Below are 23,033 nucleotides of genomic sequence, written 5' to 3'. Positions count from 1 at the left end.
TCAATATAACTGCAATTACAGCTCTAAATACTATTATATCTCTCTCCTTCTATTTTCATTATAACTTATTGGGTTTATTTTTTTCTGGCTAGACATATTTTCTCATTTTTTGTCTAAAATAGCAAAATTTTCGAGTATTTTATCAAGTTTCCTTTAGTAATTTCGGAAGCTTTTAGTAAAAGGAGGCAAAATTCGAAAAAGTTCGAATAAAGTCGTCACTATTCACCAGGTTTTCGTAAATTAAATCACAGACTTTACATAAGCAGTAATTCGTCGATTTCAAATCTTATCGAGTGTTAATATAGAAAATAATTGTCAATAAAAGACGATTTTCGTTCATATTAACTGAATTTCCATCATAAAATCGTGGGAAATTCCTTAAACACAAACGTATAGAACGCACATACATCAACCTTGAGGTATACTGATATAATTACCAGTAATTACCCATATTTTACCTTCTCAATTTCATTTTATCTTTTAATTATCCAATTATTTTAGTAAAAATAACGATAATCTTTCGTACACCAACTAGATTTTATTAATAACACCAAGGAAAAACAAACAAACGCATACTTGATTTTATTTTATTTGTTATAGTATGACATTTAATAATTTATATATAATACATTATAAAACAGATAGGACCATAACAATTATCTATACAAACCGTATAAATAAGATGTTCGGTTAGAATATAACCGAATCTAACAAAGGAAAATTCATCAGGAACTGACGATTTGCTTAAAATTCTTGTTTTCTCGATAAATTGTACTTAAAACGTTAACATTATCTGAATAAATTTAATTGATATATTATAGAAAATGAGGAATGTTTGCGCCTGTTTTTATGCAACACTATATACGTGCCATATGTTACGGCAACACACAAAACGCATACATACTGGATTAAATGCTAACAGTTGGTTAACGACAGATTCATATATAATAAATTACAAAACAAAAACAATTTTCAAAACAATTCGGACTAGATGAGGGACAATGGGAGACATTTACTAGCGTCTATATAATTCTAGATTGGTTATAAGCTTACGCTATGACAGTTCTACGCCTGTTACGTTGTTGCACTTATTTTAGTAGAGAATGTGATATTTTGGGACCACTTTCGTTTAGGCGTAGAACTGAAATATTATCACTTGATTATGATATTTTATATGATTCACCATACATTCACGATGTCATCGAGCAAAGGCGATGCTACTCCAAGCTCTTCAACGAGATCTCTAGTGGTGAGAGTCTGGTTTCTGCGGTGATTTGAGGAGGTAGACAGGATGCCCGGGGGGTTGCCCCCACGCTGCTGAGTCGGGGTCGAACCTTTGCAGTTTTTCTTCGCGCCCTGATGTTGAACAGGCCGTAAACCAGAGGATTCATGCAGGAATTCGTACAGGCGAAGAGGAACAAGCCTCGCTGTACCCTCTGGTCGACTTGTTGTGCTGAATCCCGATCGTACCAATACCTAGAACATTTGATTTTACAATATACTGGCTCTATTTGGTGTTTAGTTTACCATAGGTCCATTTATGTTACATTATTTATATTTCTTATATATTTTTCTTATGTTTTTTTTATTATCTTTATTGATTATTTTACTTATTTTTATTATTTTTTTTGAAATATTTTCAAGAAATGTTGATCAACTTCATCTTCATTCATTCCCTTTTACTTTTCTTATTACATGTGTTTCTAATCTTTTCTATAATGTATTGGTTCCTAATATTATTCTTTCTTCAGTTTTTCTTTAACTTATTTTGTAATTGTTATAGTTTTTTGTTTTGCTTATTTTTTTCTTCCCTGATACCATTTTCTGTTTTAATAATCTTTTGTTTGTACAGAATGTTTTATTTGTTTTTATATTTTGTTTTTATCTTCTTGTCTTCATACTTATGTCTACCTCTTTTAACTCTTGGTTTTCTGTTTTTTTATATTAATGTGTTTATATTTCCAAACTCCCGTTGTCTTTGTTTTTTTCTTTTGTTCGTTCTTAGACCTACTTTTTATCATTTTGTTATTAATTATTTAACCTTTTCTTTCTAATATATAACATGTGTGAGTAACTTACTACTCACATAAATTGTATGTCTAGTTATGTCACTTATATATTCTATGTAATTGTTGAAAAATTTGGCTGAAACTTCCTTGTTTCCCTTCTTTTCATTGTCTCTTTATGATTTTCCTTACACTCTCATAATTATAGCTATTGCGAACTCCGGAAGGTATAGATTCACCTTCGAAGAAAATTATTTATATATTCATAAATAATTACATATTGTTTTGTTTCTCGTTGTCTTTTCAAAATTATTTTAAAATGAGAGCTTTTTTATTTACATCCTTTATATCATAGGGGTCGAAAAATATACCAAAACATTTTAACTTGGATCTGAACAGAAATATTAGGTTAAATTGTGAATTTAAGATAATTTATTCTATTTATATTATATTATTTAAATATACGTTTAATTTTCAACAATTGGCAACGTTGCTCAAATTCTCAAATACTTGTGCGCTTGGCAGGATTCTCCAGAACTAGACCTTTGATGTCTTTTGTCATCTAATGGGGTCATTGCCAAATCAAAAGATGGGGAAAAATTGCCAAAATATTGGAAAACATTTTGATCAATAGGTCTCAATAAATGTCCCTTTAAAGTGAAAAAAAGGTCAATATTCAAACACACCAAACAAATGGTTATCATAGCTGCCTTGATCGTAGACCATATTCTTAACCTAACTTTAGTTTGACATTAACGATTCTGTTAACGTCGCGCCAGATGGTCGCCTATCATATAATTTGCTACAATTTTGCATTTATTTGACACGTTAAATAATTAAAACGATATATTTCTGTATTTTTTAAAAAAGATTTTTCCAATCCGGGATGTTGCTGTTTATATATCTCTGGCGATGTCAAAAGTTCGGGTAATAAAATCATTATCGTATATCCGCGGTTCGGTCAGGTCCGATTAAAGTAAACAAAAAAGAATAACATATTAACGTGTCAAAGAACCAACAAGCGCTGAATCGAACGAACGTTGATAAACCCGCATTAGAAATGGTACTTTATCTATGCTATGTATGTAAAACGAGCTAATTGGATTAGTACTCGTTAGAGTCGTTCAAATTGTCTTTTCCAATGAACTTGAAACGAAATATTATTGTTATTGTTGTAGTAAAGGTTAAACTAAACGCTTTTTGTTTGTTTGGCTATCGATTAAAAGTTTTCCATACTAAAAAAAAAACAAGCGAAAGGTGGAAACAACAAAAACATTCTCAGAGGATAAACAATTAGATCGAATCTGATTTGCATTTTGTCCCTGTCCGCCATTTGCCGTTTCTCTATTCCTATCTCGTTAAAATCATACTGACAGGTCTGAAATTGTCTCGATCATTAGGAACGAAGAATTTATTTTGCGTTATTTTTTTTTGGTATCATTACGTTTTATCTACTGATCCATCTACGTCTATATGGGAATATATGGAAAGCAGAAACTTATATATATCGGTGTTGCCAGTTTTGTCTAGATTTCTTATTATTCTGGATTAATATAAGTGTGTAGAATATATAATATAAGAAACAATCGAGTCTCCTTGAGATATTTTTTTCTTTTTTTTTATCGCGCGGTGCTTAAACAGGAGGATATCGCGAATATTTGATGTTTAAATCCTGATTTTTGTTTTGATCCTTGCTCCTTTCAGATACCCGATAATATTTAATAAATCAGTCTCTTTCACAACATCGTGCAAGAGATATTACGGTTTGCTCGTAAAAAATCACATCCGTCAACGCTACAGTTGATAATAACGATCAATAATAAGCGGATAACAAACAATTTACAGATTCCTCTACTTACCACACGCACATCACGTGATACGGCGTCCAACAGACGAAGAAGACGAACACGATGATGATGGTCATCTTCAGCGTTCGCACCTTAGCCTTGCCCAAGAACGCCAAGCTGGATCTGGTGACGCTATCGGCTGAAACACGACGACGCAAAAGAAAAACAATCTTTAATATCAGAAAATCGAGTCAGCCAGAAAAGTTTCGTCAGCTTTTTAGGTCTCTTTTTTTATTATTCGCCAAGACAAACGCCTAACTCAAACAAAAAGTTGGTTTTTAATAAAGGATGACTGTAGATATGAAGTTCAGACGCGTTGGTATAAAATGTCGATTATTTAAATGTTTTGGCGGAAGTTTTTTTTGCTATATATTATTAGGAATTAATATTGTTTTATTCGTTGGGAGTGGGAATATATTTCAAAGGATTGTTTGATATATAAGATTTAGAACCTTTGTCCTAAAATATTGATATTAATGTTTTGGCGGAAGAATTTTTTTTTTTTTTTGGTTTAAATGATTAAGAATTATTATTCTTTTATTTGCTAGGAATGTGAATTAATTTTGATAGATTTTTAGAGATATAAAGTTCAGATCCTTTGGTGTAAAATGTTGATGATGATTTCAATGATTTGGCGGTTTTTTTTTGGTCTAAATTATCACGAATTAATATTATTTTATTTGCTTGAAATGTGAGTTAATTTTAAAGGATGTCTTATAATCCTTGGAGTAAAATATTGATGACGTTAATGTCTTGGCGGAAGTTTTATTGGTCTAAATTATTAGGGATTAATATTATTTTATTTGATAGTGTTAGTGTGAATTACTTTTGATGGATTTGTAATCGATCTTTGAACTGGTCCAGACTAGATAAATCCTAAAAAGAAAATTAATATAACATTCAAAATAAACGTTATTTGTCTTTCTGAGCGCTTCTGAAACAAGCGATTCTTCCAACAATTTTTTAAACCATTCTATTGGCCAATTTTGTTCGAATTCCTAATATTTTTTAATGTTGATGACTTTCAGTCTCTATTTTACCAACTAAGGTTTATTTCGACCGGATCTAATGCTTAACGTGGGCTCCTTGGTGTTAAGCCTATCCACTGGAAAATGGCTAACTTGTAAATCATCTCAGAGACATCCGGCTTTATTACTGACACTCTTGTAATTAGTTGCTGACCGTAGGCAGTCGAATTAATGGATTTTTTACGTTTGAGCAACTTATGATGAATTGCCTTTAACCATACGTTTCAAAAAAGGATCAATTTAAGTGTTATTCGCTATTTTTGGCAAATGATTGGCAATTTTGGCATTCAATAATTGAATTGCTGAACGAGCTGTATGTGCTGTGGTCCCATCTTACTGAAATTACATGTCCTCTAGTCGTTGCTCTTCTATTTCAGACACAAGAAAATTTCGAATCATGTCTTGGTACCGTTCAGCAGTAACAGTAACTGCAACACCTTGGTCATTTTCCAAAAATAGGGGCCAATGATGTTTCCAGCGTGAATACCACACCGCACAGCTGTTTTTAGTGGATGCAATGATGTTTCATGAATTAATTGACGATTTTGTGTTCCCCAAAAACTGATTGTTCTGTTTATTGACGTGGTCACACAGAAGAAAATGGGCTTCATCGCTCATTATGAATTTAGACAAAACATCTTCAATTTCACCAGACAGTCTTAGGCTTGGATTACTGCACTCAACTCGTCTACATAATAAAATTTGGACGTCTACGCAACACAATGGTTAAAGTGAAGCCAAACCAAAATGGTAGCGGGACTTTTGCGTCACCCTATACATTTAATTTTTGCATTATACAATAAAATTGAATTGTCAAAAAATTAATGGATTACTGTTTAACTCACGAATCTTAAAAACTGTAAATTCTCATAACAGTCCTACATAATTTTCGTTTTTTTTTTAAACTACAGATAGCGAAAAATGAAAGAAGTACTGGTGATGGATGCTTCTTCAATAAATACATATGAATTAAGTTAAAAACCTCAAGATTACGAAAATAAAAGCTGACCAAACTTAATTCACGTTCTGGGTCCGACAATTAATATCTTCCTTACCTCGGTTTGGATCTCTGGTTCTTCTAAATATTTCCAACAAAATAGAAGCGTAGCAGAAAATGATGACGGCCAAGGGAAAGGCGTACATCAGAATCATTCCGGATACGCTGTAGGCCAGTTCGTGGGCGTAAGAGGGGAAACTGTGGTAGGTCACGCACTGTTTGTACCAGGTGATATTCGGATGGTGTTCCACGTGGAATAGGAACATCTGAAACAAGTTAATTAGCGGGTCCACGGGGAACAAGCGGAGATAATAAAGCGGGATGTCGTACGAAAATGGAATGCGTAACACCGAAAGAGACCGGAGATCAATATTCCATCTGAACATGTCACATATTGTAATATACGGGGGCTAAGCTACAAGTATAATGATAACATCTGACAAATATTTAACAGCTTGAAAAATAATCAAAACCCACACAGTGCTAAATTTGGCGAGTAAGGTGTTCCAAAATATTTATATAAATTCTGTTTAATGATTTCAAATAATGTTACATTAATGATTTCGAGTTATGCGTCAAATCTTATATAGATTCATATGATTCACGATTTTTTAAAAGAATTTTCTTTTATTGGCTGTTATTTCCGTCCAAGTTATCGCAGGGTAATGAAAATTGTAGAAATTGTGAAGAATTTCACGCTGCTTCGAATGGTATTATAACAAATCTTATACCACTTTAAGTTTTTAAGTTAGACAATGAAACGTGTATATGCAAAAACTGAGTGGATTCTAGAGCAATTTAGTATGGACTTTAGTTTCTTTCACACTAAAATACATATAATTTGAGAGATAAATCTTTATCCGAGAGGTAAAAATTTTTGACACTTTTTCCATATATAAAATTTGCGATCTTTGCCCATTTTGAAGTTTATTGCTGTATTTTCCGTCCAACTAACAACAGGTTAATAAAAATTACAGGAATTATAAAGAATTTTACACTGCATCGAATGATTCTGTTACCCTTTATATGCAGCGTTTAGTTTTTAAGATATACAATGAAAAGTGCATTTCCAAAAAGTGAGTGGATATCAGATTTTGTCAGTTATCTTAAAAACTATATATTCTATGGCAATTTAACAAGGATTTTAGTTTCTTTCACAATGAAATACATATATTTTGAGAGTTTCGTCTTTATCCGAGAGGTAAAATTTTTGACACTTTTTCCATATATATAGTCGGAAAATTTGCGATTTTTACCCATTTTGAAGTTTATTGCTGTATTTTCCGTCCAAGTAACAACAGGTTAATAAAAATTACAGGAATTATAAAGAATTTTACGCTGCATCGAATGATTGTGTTACCCATTTTATGCAGCGTTTAGTTTTTAAGATATACAATGAAAAGTGCATTTCCAAAAAGTGAGTGGATATCAGATTTTATCAGTTATCTTAAAAACTATATATTCTATGGCAATTTAACAAGAATTTTAGTTTCTTTCGCAATGAAATACATATATTTTGAGAGTTTCATCTTTATCCGAGAGGTAAAAATTTTTGACACTTTTTCCATATATATAGTCGTGAAAATTTGCGATTTTTACCAATTTTGAAGTTTACTGCTGTATTTTCCGTCCAAGTAACAACAGTTTAATAAAAATTACAGGAATTATAAAGAATTTTACGCTGCATCGAATGATTGTGTTACCCTTTTTATGCAGCGTTTAGTCTTTAAGATATACAATGAAAAGAGTATTTCCAAAAAGTGAGTGGATATCAGATTTTGTCAGTTATCTTAAAAACTATATATCCTATGGCAATTTAACAAGGATTTTAGTTTCTTTCGCAATGAAATACATATATTTTGAGAGTTTCATCTTTATCCGAGAGGTAAACATTTTTGACACTTTTTCCATATATATAGTCGTGAAAATTTGCGATTTTTACCCATTTTGAAGTTTATTGCTGTATTTTCCGTCCAAGTAACAACAGCTTAATAAAAATTACAGGAATTATAAAGAATTTTCGCTGCATCGAGTGATTGTGTTACCCTTTTTATGCAGCGTTTAGTTTTTAAGATATACAATGAAAAGAGTATTTCCAAAAAGTGAGTGGATATCAGATTTTGTTAGTTATCTTAAAAACTATATATTCTATGGCAATTTAACAAGGATTTTAGTTTCTTTCACACTGAAATACATATATTTTGACAGTTTCATCTTTATCCGAGAGGTAAAAATTTTTGACACTTTTTCCATATATATAGTCGTGAAAATTTGCGATTTTTACCAATTTTGAAGTTTACTGCTGTATTTTCCATCCAAGTAACAACAGATTAATAAAAATTACAGGAATTATAAAGAATTTTACGCTGCATCGAATGATTGTGTTACGCTTTTTATGCAGCGTTTAGTTTTTAAGATATACAATGAAAAGTGTATTTCCAAAAAGTGAGTGCATATCAGATTTTGTCAGTTATCTTAAAAACTATATATTCAATGGCTATTTAACAAGGATTTTAGTTTCTTTCACACTGAAATAAATATATTTTGAGAGTTTCATCTTTATTCGAGAGGTAAAAATTTTTGACACTTTTCCATATATATAGTCGTGAAAATTTGCGATTTTTACCCATTTTGAAGTTTATTGCTGTATTTTCCGTCCAAGTAACAACAGCTTAATAAAAATTACAGGAATTATAAAGAATTTTACACTGCATCGAATGATTGTGTTACCCATTTTATGCAGCATTTAGTTTTTAAGATATACAATGAAAAGTGCATTTCCAAAAAGTGAGAGGATATCAGATTTTGTCAGTTATCTTAAAAACTATATATTCTATGGCAATTTAACAAGGATTTTAATTTCTTTCACATTGAAATACATATATTTTGAGAGTTTCATCTTTATCCGAGAGGTAAAAATTGTTGTCACTTTTTCCATATATATAGTCGTAAAATTTGCGATTTTTACCCATTTTGAAGTTTACTGCTGTATTTTCCGTCCAAGTAACAACAGCTTAATAAAAATTACAGGAATTATAAAGAATTTTACGCTGCATCGAGTGATTGTGTTACCCTTTTTATGCAGCATTTAGTTTTTAAGATATACAATGAAAAGAGTATTTCCAAAAAGTGAGTGGATATCAGATTTTGTCAGTTATCTTAAAAACTATATATTCTATGGCAATTTAACAAGGATTTTAATTTCTTTCACATTGAAATACATATATTTTGAGAGTTTCATCTTTATCCGAGAGGTAAAAATTGTTGTCACTTTTTCCATATATATAGTCGTAAAATTTGCGATTTTTACCCATTTTGAAGTTTACTGCTGTATTTTCCGTCCAAGTAACAACAGCTTAATAAAAATTACAGGAATTATAAAGAATTTTACGCTGCATCGAGTGATTGTGTTACCCTTTTTATGCAGCGTTTAGTTTTTAAGATATACAATGAAAAGAGTATTTCCAAAAAGTGAGTGGATATCAGAGTTTGTTAGTTATCTTAAAAACTATATATTCTATGGCAATTTAACAAGGATTTTAGTTTCTTTCACACTGAAATACATATATTTTGACAGTTTCATCTTTATCCGAGAGGTAAAAATTTTTGACACTTTTTCCATATATATAGTCGTGAAAATTTGCGATTTTTACCAATTTTGAAGTTTATTGCTGTATTTTCCGTCCAAGTAACAACAGATTAATAAAAATTACAGGAATTATACGTTTAGTTTTTAAGATATACAATGAAAAGAGTATTTCCAAAAAGTGAGTGGATATCAGATTTTGTTAGTTATCTTAAAAACTATATATTCTATGGCAATTTAACAAGGATTTTAGTTTCTTTCACACTGAAATAAATATATTTTGAGAGTTTCATCTTTATTCGAGAGGTAAAAATTTTTGACACTTTTCCATATATATAGTCGTGAAAATTTGCGATTTTTACCCATTTTGAAGTTTATTGCTGTATTTTCCGTCCAAGTAACAACAGCTTAATAAAAATTACAGGAATTATAAAGAATTTTACACTGCATCGAATGATTGTGTTACCCATTTTATGCAGCATTTAGTTTTTAAGATATACAATGAAAAGTGCATTTCCAAAAAGTGAGTGGATATCAGATTTTGTCAGTTATCTTAAAAACTATATATTCTATGGCAATTTAACAAGGATTTTAATTTCTTTCACATTGAAATACGTATATTTTGAGAGTTTCATCTTTATCCGAGAGGTAAAAATTGTTGTCACTTTTTCCATATATATAGTCGTAAAATTTGCGATTTTTACCCATTTTGAAGTTTACTGCTGTATTTTCCGTCCAAGTAACAACAGCTTAATAAAAATTACAGGAATTATAAAGAATTTTACGCTGCATCGAGTGATTGTGTTACCCTTTTTATGCAGCGTTTAGTTTTTAAGATATACAATGAAAAGAGTATTTCCAAAAAGTGAGTGGATATCAGATTTTGTCAGTTATCTTAAAAACTATATATTCTATGGCAATTTAACAAGGATTTTAATTTCTTTCACATTGAAATACATATATTTTGAGAGTTTCATCTTTATCCGAGAGGTAAAAATTGTTGTCACTTTTTCCATATATATAGTCGTAAAATTTGCGATTTTTACCCATTTTGGAGTTTACTGCTGTATTTTCCGTCCAAGTAACAACAGCTTAATAAAAATTACAGGAATTATACGTTTAGTTTTTAAGATATACAATGAAAAGAGTATTTCCAAAAAGTGAGTGGATATCAGAGTTTGTTAGTTATCTTAAAAACTATATATTCTATGGCAATTTAACAAGGATTTTAGTTTCTTTCACACTGAAATACATATATTTTGACAGTTTCATCTTTATCCGAGAGGTAAAAATTTTTGACACTTTTTCCATATATATAGTCGTGAAAATTTGCGATTTTTACCAATTTTGAAGTTTATTGCTCTATTTTCCATCCAAGTAACAACAGATTAATAAAAATTACAGGAATTATAAAGAATTTTACGCTGCATCGAATGATTGTGTTACGCTTTTTATGCAGCGTTTAGTTTTTAAGATATACAATGAAAAGTGTATTTCCAAAAAGTGAGTGCATATCAGATTTTGTCAGTTATCTTAAAAACTATATATTCAATGGCTATTTAACAAGGATTTTAGTTTCTTTCACACTGAAATAAATATATTTTGAGAGTTTCATCTTTATTCGAGAGGTAAAAATTTTTGACACTTTTCCATATATATAGTCGTGAAAATTTGCGATTTTTACCCATTTTGAAGTTTATTGCTGTATTTTCCGTCCAAGTAACAACAGCTTAATAAAAATTACAGGAATTATAAAGAATTTTACACTGCATCGAATGATTGTGTTACCCATTTTATGCAGCATTTAGTTTTTAAGATATACAATGAAAAGTGCATTTCCAAAAAGTGAGTGGATATCAGATTTTGTCAGTTATCTTAAAAACTATATATTCTATGGCAATTTAACAAGGATTTTAATTTCTTTCACATTGAAATACGTATATTTTGAGAGTTTCATCTTTATCCGAGAGGTAAAAATTGTTGTCACTTTTTCCATATATATAGTCGTAAAATTTGCGATTTTTACCCATTTTGAAGTTTACTGCTGTATTTTCCGTCCAAGTAACAACAGCTTAATAAAAATTACAGGAATTATAAAGAATTTTACACTGCATCGAATGATTGTGTTACCCATTTTATACAGCATTTAGTTTTTAAGATATACAATGAAAAGTGTATTTCCAAAAAGTGAGTGCATATCAGATTTTGTCAGTTATCTTAAAAACTATATATTCAATGGCTATTTAACAAGGATTTTAGTTTCTTTCACACTGAAATAAATATATTTTGAGAGTTTCATCTTTATTCGAGAGGTAAAAATTTTTGACACTTTTCCATATATATAGTCGTGAAAATTTGCGATTTTTACCCATTTTGAAGTTTATTGCTGTATTTTCCGTCCAAGTAACAACAGCTTAATAAAAATTACAGGAATTATAAAGAATTTTACACTGCATCGAATGATTGTGTTACCCATTTTATGCAGCATTTAGTTTTTAAGATATACAATGAAAAGTGTATTTCCAAAAAGTGAGTGCATATCAGATTTTGTCAGTTATCTTAAAAACTATATATTCAATGGCTATTTAACAAGGATTTTAGTTTCTTTCACACTGAAATAAATATATTTTGAGAGTTTCATCTTTATTCGAGAGGTAAAAATTTTTGACACTTTTCCATATATATAGTCGTGAAAATTTGCGATTTTTACCCATTTTGAAGTTTATTGCTGTATTTTCCGTCCAAGTAACAACAGCTTAATAAAAATTACAGGAATTATAAAGAATTTTACACTGCATCGAATGATTGTGTTACCCATTTTATGCAGCATTTAGTTTTTAAGATATACAATGAAAAGTGTATTTCCAAAAAGTGAGTGCATATCAGATTTTGTCAGTTATCTTAAAAACTATATATTCAATGGCTATTTAACAAGGATTTTAGTTTCTTTCACACTGAAATAAATATATTTTGAGAGTTTCATCTTTATTCGAGAGGTAAAAATTTTTGACACTTTTTCCATATATATAGTCGTAAAAATTTGCGATTTTTGCCCATTTTGAAGTTCATTGCTGTATTTTCCGTCCAAATAACAACAGGTTAATAAAAATTACAGGAATTGTAAAGAATTTTACACTGCATCGAATGATTGTGTTACCCATTTTATGCAGCATTTAGTTTTTAAGATATACAATGAAAAGTGTATTTCCAAAAAGTGAGTGCATATCAGATTTTGTCAGTTATCTTAAAAACTATATATTCAATGGCTATTTAACAAGGATTTTAGTTTCTTTCACACTGAAATAAATATATTTTGAGAGTTTCATCTTTATTCGAGAGGTAAAAATTTTTGACACTTTTCCATATATATAGTCGTGAAAATTTGCGATTTTTACCCATTTTGAAGTTTATTGCTGTATTTTCCGTCCAAGTAACAACAGCTTAATAAAAATTACAGGAATTATAAAGAATTTTACACTGCATCGAATGATTGTGTTACCCATTTTATGCAGCATTTAGTTTTTAAGATATACAATGAAAAGTGTATTTCCAAAAAGTGAGTGCATATCAGATTTTGTCAGTTATCTTAAAAACTATATATTCAATGGCTATTTAACAAGGATTTTAGTTTCTTTCACACTGAAATAAATATATTTTGAGAGTTTCATCTTTATTCGAGAGGTAAAAATTTTTGACACTTTTTCCATATATATAGTCGTAAAAATTTGCGATTTTTGCCCATTTTGAAGTTCATTGCTGTATTTTCCGTCCAAATAACAACAGGTTAATAAAAATTACAGGAATTGTAAAGAATTTTACACTGCATCGAATGATTGTGTTACCCATTTTATGCAGCATTTAGTTTTTAAGATATACAATGAAAAGTGTATTTCCAAAAAGTGAGTGCATATCAGATTTTGTCAGTTATCTTAAAAACTATATATTCAATGGCTATTTAACAAGGATTTTAGTTTCTTTCACACTGAAATAAATATATTTTGAGAGTTTCATCTTTATTCGAGAGGTAAAAATTTTTGACACTTTTCCATATATATAGTCGTGAAAATTTGCGATTTTTACCCATTTTGAAGTTTATTGCTGTATTTTCCGTCCAAGTAACAACAGCTTAATAAAAATTACAGGAATTATAAAGAATTTTACACTGCATCGAATGATTGTGTTACCCATTTTATGCAGCATTTAGTTTTTAAGATATACAATGAAAAGTGTATTTCCAAAAAGTGAGTGCATATCAGATTTTGTCAGTTATCTTAAAAACTATATATTCAATGGCTATTTAACAAGGATTTTAGTTTCTTTCACACTGAAATAAATATATTTTGAGAGTTTCATCTTTATTCGAGAGGTAAAAATTTTTGACACTTTTCCATATATATAGTCGTGAAAATTTGCGATTTTTACCCATTTTGAAGTTTATTGCTGTATTTTCCGTCCAAGTAACAACAGCTTAATAAAAATTACAGGAATTATAAAGAATTTTACACTGCATCGAATGATTGTGTTACCCATTTTATGCAGCATTTAGTTTTTAAGATATACAATGAAAAGTGTATTTCCAAAAAGTGAGTGCATATCAGATTTTGTCAGTTATCTTAAAAACTATATATTCAATGGCTATTTAACAAGGATTTTAGTTTCTTTCACACTGAAATAAATATATTTTGAGAGTTTCATCTTTATTCGAGAGGTAAAAATTTTTGACACTTTTCCATATATATAGTCGTGAAAATTTGCGATTTTTACCCATTTTGAAGTTTATTGCTGTATTTTCCGTCCAAGTAACAACAGCTTAATAAAAATTACAGGAATTATAAAGAATTTTACACTGCATCGAATGATTGTGTTACCCATTTTATGCAGCATTTAGTTTTTAAGATATACAATGAAAAGTGCATTTCCAAAAAGTGAGTGGATATCAGATTTTGTCAGTTATCTTAAAAACTATATATTCTATGGCAATTTAACAAGGATTTTAATTTCTTTCACATTGAAATACGTATATTTTGAGAGTTTCATCTTTATCCGAGAGGTAAAAATTGTTGTCACTTTTTCCATATATATAGTCGTAAAATTTGCGATTTTTACCCATTTTGAAGTTTACTGCTGTATTTTCCGTCCAAGTAACAACACTTTAATAAAAATTACAGGAATTATAAAGAATTTTACGCTGCATCGAATGATTGTGTTACCCATTTTATGCAGCATTTAGTTTTTAAGATATACAATGAAAAGTGCATTTCCAAAAAGTGAGTGGATATCAGATTTTGTCAGTTATCTTAAAAACTATATATTCTATGGCAATTTAACAAGGATTTTAGTTTCTTTCACACTGAAATACATATATTTTGAGAGTTTCATCTTTATCCGAGAGGTAAAAATTTTTGACACTTTTTCCATATATATAGTCGTAAAAATTTGCGATTTTTGCCCATTTTGAAGTTCATTGCTGTATTTTCCGTCCAAATAACAACAGGTTAATAAAAATTACAGGAATTGTAAAGAATTTTACGCTACATCGAATGATTGTGTTGCCCTTTTTATGCAGCGTTTAGTTTTTAAGATATACAATGAAAAGTGCATTTCCAAAAAGTGAGTGGATATCAGATTTTGTCAGTTATCTTAAAAACTATATATTCTATGGCAATTTAACAAGGATTTTAGTTTCTTTCACACTGAAATACATATATTTTGAGAGTTTCATCTTTATCTGAGAGGTAAAAAATTTTGTCACTTTTTCCATATATATAGTCGTGAAAATTTGCGATTTTTACCCATTTTGAAGTTTACTGCTGTATTTTCCGTCCAAGTAACAACAGTTTAATAAAAATTACAGGAATTATAAAGAATTTTACGCTGCATCGACGGTAGTATCACAAATTTACTGCTTTTAGTTTTTAAGTTATACAATGAGAAGTGTATTTCCAATAAGTCAAAAGATTACTGTTTATGCCACGTAACTTAAAAACTGGAGAAAATAAAAGAAATATGAAATACATTGTGGAGAAATTTACTTCGTTTCTTTTACCTCAAAATACATAATCTTGAGACATTTATACTTACCAAAGAGGTACAAAATATAACTAGTTTTTCCACGTGTCCAGTTTTTTGTGGAATTGTTTGTTGTCATTTTCTTTAAAATAAACGCAGATGAATAAAATTTGCAGTGATTATAAATATTTTTACTCTTAATAGAATGGTGGTACAATCATCTTGATACAGGCTTTAATTTTTAAGTTTACACTTTAGGCTCTGGCTTAGGCTCTTACACTTTAGACTTTGGCTTTTAGGCTCTCTTTTTAATATAAGCCAAAATTGTAAAATGGTCTCATGAATCACGGATTTCGCTCCAATTCACATTCCAAGTAATATTCATGCTAATTAGGTTGTCGTTTGCTAAATTGAATTATCTCTTATAGTTTCCGAGATATAGGCTATCAAAATTTTACACTTTAGGCTCTATTTTTAAGTTATATAATGAAAAGTGTATTTCAAGAAATAAGTGACTCTTTTTTGTCGCATATTTTAAAAATCATACTCTCTCAAACAATTTGACATAAAACTTCGTTTCATTCACCCCAATATACACATATTTTAAGCCAACAATAATTCCCAGAGCTTTCAAGAGCAAAACAGCTAACAGTAAATATTACATTGCATTATTCGATCTAATAAGTGGAGAAATAAAGAAAAAACCAAATGAACAATAGTGACAATGTTATTTTTTCTATAATATACACTTGTTCAAACAAAAAACTGTGTTATTTGACAGACAATCATCTGTTTTATGTGGCTAACTATTTTATTTGTCATTAATTGTAGCTTATCCTCAGTGTATGAATATAAAATAAACATGGAAATCAAAATAAGGTCACTTACCTGTGGCGCACTACATATCATCGCCCCAATCCAAGCCCCAACAACCATAAGCCTCTCCCTGCGATCGAGATCGACCAAGTACAACGGCTTCAACACCGCGTAGTACCTGCAAATAGTTGCAAAACCATAAATTCGGCGGTGTTTCGTAAACGGGTGTCATTACCGGTCGATACTGATGCAGCACATCACGAAACTGGACAGATATAGGCCGAAGGTGCGGAAAAAACTCATGATCCTGCACATGAAGTCGCCGGCCAGCCACTGGACGGTGCAAGCCCAAGCGATCTCCAAGGGCATCATCAGGAAGGTTACCTGAACGATAGAACGGCTTCGATATATTTGCACCGAAGACTTTGGTTGTCGTATCAATGACTTACTAGTAGATCCGCTATAGCCAGGTGGATTAGCATCGAGTTGATCCTGGAAGGGTTCATCTTTCGACGCCTCATCAACAGCACCAACACCGTGATGTTGGCGATGGCCGAGAACACCATCAGGACGCTGTAGACGGTGATGGAAAGTCGATGACCGTCGTTGAATATCATGTTGATGGGTAGGTCATGATCGCGGTCGGCAGTCTTCGACGTATCTGACCAGTCGTGCAGGTTACGGTGGTCATGGACCGTCTTACCAGCCAACGGAGAGTCCTTGATTTCCTTCATGGCTGGTGGACCAAGGAGGAATCCAGATTAGGAGGTTTCCTGAGAGAATACCACTTTTAACTTAAATCAGTATAGTGGTTCAAAATGAAAACTCATTGAGCTAGGGAACAGCAGTACTAGGTTAGATGACTGTAATAAAGACTCACAAAAATGTTGATTTATAATAACAGGTCAATTAAAAAGTCCCCGGCCTACCATAGTACAACACATTTTTTTGACAAATTAGTTTTTTTATTTAACATAATTCCCTTCAAGGGTGATACACTGATTATAGTGACCCTCCAACTTTTCGATACCATTTTTGTAGTACGTTTTGTCCTTTGCTTCAAAATAAGCCTCAGTTTCGGCGATTACCTCTTCATTCGACGAAAATTTCTTCACAGGGAGCATTCTTTTGAGATCTGTTAACAGGAAATAGTCGCTGAGGGCCAGATCTCGAGAATACGGTGGATGAGGAAGCAATTCGAAGTCCAATTTATAAATTTTGACACAGTGCATTGTCTTGGTGAAGCAGCACCTTCTTTTTCTTCAAATGCGGCCGTCTTCGTCCTTCAAACGGTCCAATAACGCTATGTAATAGTCGCTGTTGATGGTCCTTGTTATTTTAAGGTAGTCAATGAAAATTATTCCATGCGCATCCCAAAATACAGACGTCATAAACTTGCCACCCGACTATTGCGTTTTCTCACGCTTTGGAGCGAGTTCATCGTGTGCAGTCCACTCGGATGACTGTCGATTGGACTTGTAAAATCATGGAGCCATGTTTCATTGATTGTCACATATCGACGCAAAAACTCGGGTTTATTACGATTGAATTATCTTCAAATACTGCTCCGAATCATCAACTCGTAGTTGTTTTTGGTCAAAAGTGTGCTCGCGGTCAATGTTCTCGTCAGTAACAACCTCTTTTGGGCGTCCACTGCGTTCACCGTCTACTGTGCTCATTTCAGCACGTCTAAACTTAGCATACCAATCCTTGATGGTTGATTTTCCTGGGGCAGTGTTCGGAAACTCGGCATCAAGCCAAGTTTTTGCTTCAACTGTATTTTTTCCTTCAAGAAGCAATATTTTAATAACACGCGAAATTTCTTTTTATCCCCTTTTTTCACAATAACAAAAGTTGTTTCACTCAAAATGCTGTAATTCACAAACTAATGATTCGACAGCTGTCTAGTTTATACACGCATCTTTTGAGGGTTAGGGCTAACTAAAAAACATATGGATTTAATTCTAGTAGCGCTATTTATGTGTCAGGCCGGGGTCTTTTCAATCGACGTGTTATTATAGATAGGTTAATAAAAATACATTTATTTTAAAATTAAAAGTCGAATTGCTTTTGAAGATTTTTTCCAAAAATAAAGATACGAAATTTCAAAATTCGACATGTTAAGCCAAACACCTATCCGAAACGGTACGAAACATTGACGTCACTTACCGTTTCCTAACCATTATTTCTACAGTCAAACATTTAAGATTTTGAGCGAGCTTTGATTTATTTGGATTATTTATTATGTATTCCTCAATTAAAAAACTGACTTTGTGCAACTAACAGAAAGAAAAGATAAATGAAAAAGTTTAACTGGGATTTATCAAGTCAAATAAAGTAAATTTGCCCACAATCGATTCGTCGATAATGACTGTACTGTGTGACCGTAATATCTTAATTATCAATTAATTTATTACTACTTTTCATTTGTACTTGTATTAATTCACAAGCAAGACGAGTGCGAGAAAAAACATGAATTCCTCAATTATAAAATTATTAAATTAATTATAAAAGTATATTAACTTATAGTTATAATTTACATTAAGGTATACACTTTATGTAAGTTCGTATGGATTGGTTCGCTTCAACCTTCTGATATCCTACGTGTTGTCCAGTAGTTGTATTGCTTCCACGTTAGTAAGATTACTGAAATCTTCTTTCGTATTTCAATCCTTTTGATTTCCAGGTCATCGTGCAGTTCTTCGTTGGTTACATAGCGATAGGCATGATAATCAATCGAAGAATCTTGTTTTAACAGCGTTGTATGACTAGTTGATTTGAATGTTTAGTGCAGCCCCATATTTGCACCTCATAGGTCCAAATTGGCTTTATTATTACCAGATATATCAATCTCTCTGATTTTAGATCAAGTTGAGAGTATCTTCCGACCAAGCAGTATAGTTGTTTTATTTTGGTTCTAAAGTGTTTTACTTTTTGTCTAACATGATGTATCAGTATACCACTTGACAAGAAAATTAATAAATGTAATGCGTAAAGAGTTGGGAACTGTGAGAATATTATTAAAATCAAGTGCGCTAAAGATGGCAAACCTCCTCAAAAATTATATGATGATAATTTGAAGATACAGATGATAAAATATTCATTTTATATAGTTCATAGTAACTACAAACACAGAAGTCGTAGAGACACCGATGATGCAGAACGCAGTGGACGTCCAAATGAGGTGGTAACACCAGAAAACGTTAAAAAAAAATTCCGCAAAATCGTTTTCAATGATCGAAAAGTGAAGTTGCGTGAGCTGGTTAATATCGTAAAGGTATCAAAAGAACGTGTTGGTTTTATATTAAATGAACATTGGACCATGAGAAAGCTCTGTTCAAACTGGGTGCCGCGTTTGCTCACTGTTGACCAAAATCAAAAACGTGTTGGTGATTCTGAGTAGTGTTTGGATCTATCACTTCACTCCGGAAGCAAAACAGTGGACAGCGACTGGTGAACCTCAACCAAAGCGCCCTAAAGCACAAAAATCGGCTAGAAAGGTTACGGCCTCGGTATTTTGAGATATGCGTAGTTTAATATTCATCCACTATGTTGAGGAGGGAAAACCATCAACAGTGAATATTATATAGCGTTATTGGAGCGTTTGAAGACATTGGAAGAAACTGCAAAGAAACGACCGCAGAAGGCAATCAAGACAATGGCAAAGCTACATGAATTGAACCCACAATATCTCCCACATCCACCGTATTCACCAGGTTTGGCTGACTTGAAAACAGAAAAAAAAATTACTTTGGTAAACACAAGCCATTATTATTAATCTCTCTGATTCACAACACATTTTTTAACATTGTTAGACAAAATACGACTAGAGACCAAAACTGATACCAGTTTACTATTTTGATAAGAAGACCATGAAACGTATAAACAAACATCCATTTCTAGCAAGTAGCAAGTTTCGACAAAGTCAGTTCCCGATGTTGCATTACTCACAACATCCAGTGGTCACTTTATAAAAATAACAATAATTGTTTACAATGATTTGCGGATTTTATCAAAGACATTTTAAGAGCTGATGCAGCCAATATACAGCACGTGTCAAAAAATGAAGACATTTCCATATAATACGGATTTTCATTATCAGTTTTGAACAGTATAACAATAAGCGTACGATAAATAACATATGTTTCTCAAAAATAGTGTTTATTTTGTTCAGAAATTCCTAAGAAATTAAAATCGATAGTTTAAACATTATTTTTTTGTGTGGTGATTCTTTTATTTTTGCCGTATGTCTTAGTAAGTCCAGATAAACCCATAGTTGGTAAATGGAGAAATTTATTTTTATCTGGTTTTTAAAATTAATTTTCATGTTATACTAAAGAATGCAGTAATTGTCCTACTACTGATTATTTTGTCTCATTGTTTAGTTAATGTACAAAGAAGTTGAAAGAGAGTAACATTCGAAAAACTGATGTTTTATGAGCTTCTCTTTTATATATTTTTTTGAAAATAATTTCGTTCTGAAGATCGGCAGTAATATGCCACCCTCTCCATCGCTATTGGGACCTGGTGAAAGCACTCTCCCTGTTCACTATATTTTCGCGGATTTTCGGGTGACTGTAGAGAATATGTAACTTTATGCTCATATTAGTTGTTCTAAAACCTAACTAAGCTTTATTTTCTGAATATTTCGTTCATAATTTCTATAAACATTCTATCGTATATTCCATGTTCAAAATCAATTCATATTCAGCGTAGAAAATGTATATGAATTATCCTTCTACTTTGTTCAAGGCCTTGTCGAGCTGTCTTGATCAAATGCAATGATATTTAATGGTGTAAGTATGATTGTTTCTTTATTTAACAAAGGCTCATTATTTACCTTGGTATTACCATCAATTAAGGATACTTTCAGTCACACAAGAAATTATTGATCTTGATTGATGTTTAAAGTTGCCCAAAGTCCCTTAGGAATAAGCTATTGGAATAAAGAAACATCCATGCTTCCAAAAATACTCATAGTCTGTGGATACATGGCACAGGTATCAAATTTCAGGGTTTAAAGCTTCTAAATACGGACTGATCTGACCTATCGAGACCCAATCTATTAGAACTTGGGTAGAGGCCTGCAGTATAGAATGTGTGGTGCACCAAAACTTGGAGAACCGTTCTATACAGGCTATACCATGGAAATTTAAGTAAAAAAAGTGAAAATAAGAAGACCTTCAAAGCCAAACTGCTGGACGAAAGTACGGTTGACACCTAAAAATAATTTTACTAAAACTATAAACTGTTCTGATGAGACATCGGTCAAATACATCCTTTTAGTGATTTCTTTGGGGTGGAGATGTTATATAGCACTACTGATATGGTACTTGTTCGTAAAAAATGCCCTGTACAATCTACTAATATAGGTAAAAATCATTTTAAAGCACGTTAACAGTTTTGTTATGAATATTTCTATAGATTTATTAATAATTTTCGACTGTTATCTGATATGCGAGAGGTAAATATTATTGAAAGTTTTACTATTGGTCTAAACAATTATTTATTATGCTTATTATCACAGAATGAGTCGTTAGAAACAATACAGGGCCAGCGTTTCTTGAATATCTTGATGTTATTTACTCATATCACCTTAGTTTATACAAAATCATGAATAAAACTAATGACAGTACGTTGTTATTCACGAAGCATGTTCTTAGAGGTAACTCTGATTCTATCAACGTTACTTCAAAAAAAAAGGATTAGTATTAAATAGATTAGATTTAGACCGAATAACAACCATTCTAAGGAACTTGGGTAAAAGCTTCAAGTACAGAACGTGTGGCCGCCAAAGAACGACTTGAGGATCACCAAAACTTGGGGAACCATTCTATACAGACTATACCATGAACATTTAAGTAACAACAGTGAAAATCAGAAGATCTTAAAGCCAAACTGGCAGACGAAGGTATGGGTGATACCGACAACTAATTTTACTAAAACTTTAAGCTGTTCTGAGGGAACAACAACCACATATATCCTTTTGGTAGTTGCTTTAGGATGGAGATGTTATATAGCACTACTGATATGGTACTTGTTCATAATAAATGGCCAGTATAATCTGTTATACATTTTTGCATAGATTTATTAATAATATTCAGCAGTTTTTATGATATCTGAAAGGTAAATATTGTTGAAAGATTTACTAATGGTCTAAACAATTACACAGCACTGATAGAAATGATTATTTCTATCAAAATGAAACTGCAAAACACTGATGATGCTTCAGAATGAGGCGTCGAAATCAATATAGGATCAGTGTTTCTTGAATATATTGACGTTGTACACTCAAATCACCTTAGTTTACACAAAATCATGAATAAAACTGATGACGGTACGTTGTTATTGACGAAAAATGTTTTTAGATGCGACTCTGACTCTCTGTAACAACATAACATCGAAAACAACCAGAATAAATATTAACTAGAGTGGATTTAGACCGAATAACAAGCAATATAAGGCATCACTTACCTTATGGCCGTGACTCAGTGCCCTTTGACTTAGTCTCGATATAATTTCTCGTCAATAAACGCGCTCTGGATGTTAGATGACCGATTGTATGCCGCAGGGGCGGTGTTTAGGAAGTGTTTTTTTCCTTGGTCGGTCAAGAAAATGCACTAAACATCACCGTTAGACTACAGAGTTTGGCCAGCGTGCACAGCATGTCTCGGCTTATCGCCGGTTATCATTGACCTCTGTCCGCTTCGCCAACACTATTGTAAATAAGATTTTCGTCTTACA

General features: G+C 31.6%; 1 protein-coding gene across 2 annotated transcripts; it reads right to left on the bottom strand.

Moving 5' to 3' along the window:
- Positions 1-573: 573 nt before the first annotated feature.
- On the bottom strand, positions 574-23,016 carry Akhr (adipokinetic hormone receptor). Of its 2 annotated transcripts, none has more exons than XM_076412707.1 (7): positions 22,764-23,016; positions 16,739-17,062; positions 16,525-16,673; positions 16,362-16,467; positions 5,937-6,144; positions 3,866-3,992; positions 574-1,476 (listed from the first exon to the last, which is right to left on the bottom strand). In XM_076412707.1, the coding sequence occupies exons 2-7, from the start codon at positions 17,021-17,023 to the stop codon at positions 1,218-1,220; spliced, it is 1,134 nt and encodes a 377-aa protein (XP_076268822.1). In that variant the 5' UTR covers positions 17,024-17,062; positions 22,764-23,016; the 3' UTR covers positions 574-1,217. The 2 variants fall into 2 exon arrangements, with proteins under 2 accessions (XP_076268822.1, XP_076268823.1); XM_076412708.1 differs by having other exon boundaries at positions 16,739-17,123; positions 22,764-22,929.
- Between the last annotated feature and the right edge of the window lie 17 nt (positions 23,017-23,033).

The sequence above is a fragment of the Rhynchophorus ferrugineus genome, unplaced genomic scaffold (assembly GCF_030347505.1).
Source record: "Rhynchophorus ferrugineus isolate W39M unplaced genomic scaffold, kcgeb_rfMv2 rfM8, whole genome shotgun sequence".
NCBI lineage: Eukaryota > Metazoa > Arthropoda > Insecta > Coleoptera > Curculionidae > Rhynchophorus > Rhynchophorus ferrugineus.
Note: the sequence above shows the minus strand (reverse complement) of the source record. Positions and strands in the feature narration are given on the sequence as shown.